The sequence below is a fragment of the Sclerotinia sclerotiorum genome, genomic scaffold (assembly GCF_000146945.2).
Source record: "Sclerotinia sclerotiorum 1980 UF-70 scaffold_34 genomic scaffold, whole genome shotgun sequence".
NCBI lineage: Eukaryota > Fungi > Ascomycota > Leotiomycetes > Helotiales > Sclerotiniaceae > Sclerotinia > Sclerotinia sclerotiorum.
Genome location: NW_001820802.1, coordinates 17,446 through 19,715, shown reverse-complemented (window position 1 = coordinate 19,715; position 2,270 = coordinate 17,446). Strand labels below are relative to the sequence as shown.

At 37.4% G+C, this 2,270-nt stretch overlaps 1 protein-coding gene across 1 annotated transcript; it reads left to right on the top strand.

Annotated features, from left to right (window-relative positions):
* Positions 1 to 981: 981 nt before the first annotated feature.
* On the top strand, positions 982 to 1,938 carry SS1G_14454 (hypothetical protein; the record flags this gene model as incomplete). Its single annotated transcript, XM_001584507.1, has 3 exons — positions 982 to 1,074; positions 1,149 to 1,775; positions 1,828 to 1,938. The coding sequence occupies 3 exons, from the start codon at positions 982 to 984 to the stop codon at positions 1,936 to 1,938; spliced, it is 831 nt and encodes a 276-aa protein (XP_001584557.1).
* Between the last annotated feature and the right edge of the window lie 332 nt (positions 1,939 to 2,270).

Here is a 2,270-nt window from a genome sequence, read left to right as displayed (position 1 = left end):
GTGAAATTAAGGTCATTATGGGCCTAGAATTGAGGTCATATGACCATTATGGTGCACGGACCATAATTGGGAATATCTTCAATTCTACCATTACTGTAACTTAGATCCTTAGTTTAACCTACATCTAATAATACTACTACTTCCAAACAACTCAGTTTGAACATATTATTATATTATTATATTATTATATTATTATATTATTATATTATTATATTATTATATTATTATATTATTATATTATTATATTATTATATTATTATATTATTATATTATTATATTATTATATTATTATATTATCATTTCATCATTTGTCTCTCTCCAACAGCAACGTGGACGGGCAGTACATTCAGTACGGATTACATTGTGGAGTACTAGTACCTTAAACCCGAAAGTTCGATAACAAAACCCGATAAGGAGAGCGGTCTGGATGTTTGACGGAGAACTTTCAAGTGCGAGTACGGTACATCTGTGTAGAAGTTCGTCGATACAACTTGTAAGATTAAGATGTTGTAAACTTATATATCCACAGTAACAGAAATATCCAGATTCTACTCATGTTATCATGAGATTGTATCTTGATGAGTAACCTATAGTACTCCTTCTTGAACTTGTCAATCAAATCTTTTGAAGGTCCCCAACATCAGCCTCACCTTATTCTGTGGCTGATGGATGAGCCAATTCAAGATTAGCTTATCAGACCGTAGCCTTGTCAAGCCTTGTCAAGCCACATCAACAATCCGTGTACCCACTCTTGGAACCTCATCGCATTTACTACTACCGTCTACCTATAGATATTTCCAAAGTCATCAACATCACAACCACTTTAATCCTTCTTATTAATTTAATAAATAATTTCATCAAAGAATTCATCACATTCAATCAACCATCACATCACTTTACTCAAATAACAAATCCCAATCTTGTCATCTTTGATTGTTAATCAACTGTGGCGCAAAGTCAATCCTCACAACCACCTTGACAATGGGTATCATTCGCAAGAAGACGGCCATGAGGGGAGGTGAGGGTGGTGTTAAATATGTCTGTGATGTTTGCTCCGCAGATATTACTAATACCGTAGGTATTTTCATTTACATCCAATCTACCACCCTGCGAAATTGTCCTAATATCTAACTCATTTCCAATCACAGGTCCGAATTCGATGCGCCCACTCCGCTTGCAATGAATATGACCTATGTGTGCAATGTTTCTCAGATGGAAAGTCTTCCTCACAACATCAACCGGCTACTCATCCATTTCGAGTCATTGAACAAAACTCCGTTCCAATTTATACAAAAGATTGGGGGGCAGATGAGGAGTTATTGTTATTGGAAGGCTGCGAGATTTATGGATTAGGATCTTGGGCAGATATTGCAGATCACATTGGAGGATTCCGAAGTAAAGATGAGGTTAAAGAACATTACAAGAGGGTTTATCTGGATAGTCCAAAATTCCCATTACCAAAACGAGCCAGTCCACATGATACCGAATTGATGGATGCATTACCGCGAGAAGAATTTCAAGCTCAAAAAAAGAGAAGAATAGAGGAACGAAAAGAGGCAGCTAAAAATGCACCTCCTCCACAACCCAAAAAGAAACCCACAGCCAGTGTACCATCATGTCATGAAATTCAAGGTTATATGCCTGGTCGTTTGGAATTCGAAACCGAATATGCGAATGAAGCAGAAGAGGCTGTTCAACTTATGTCATTCGAACCTGGTGATGGAACTAATCCTATCACAGGAAAGTTAGAACCGGAATTCGAACTCAAAATGACAGTAATGAACATATATAATCAGCGATTGACTCAAAGAGCCGATCGTAAAAAAGTCATATTTGAACATAACCTTCTGGAATATCGGAAAGCAGTTGCTCTTGACAAAAAGCGCACCAAAGAAGAGAGGGATCTTCTTACCCGTGCAAAACCTTTTGCAAGAATGATGAATCATGATGACTTTGAGGAATTTTCAAAAGGTCTCATTGATGAGTTAAATTTACGACTAGCAGTTCAACAGTTACAGGAGTGGAGACAAATGAAGATAGGAGATCTCAAAAGTGGAGAGAAATATGAGCAAGAGAAGCAACAGAGACTTCAAAGAGCACAACCTATGGGTAGCATGGATCGTGAACGATATGCGACAAGTGCAAAGAACAAACCTCCTCCTGTTATTGAAACTCCAAGTGGTGCGGCTGCATTAGTTGCTCATGATTTACCGGATTCCATCCTTAAATGCGAATCAAACGATGATAAAGAAAATCTTCTGAATGGTACT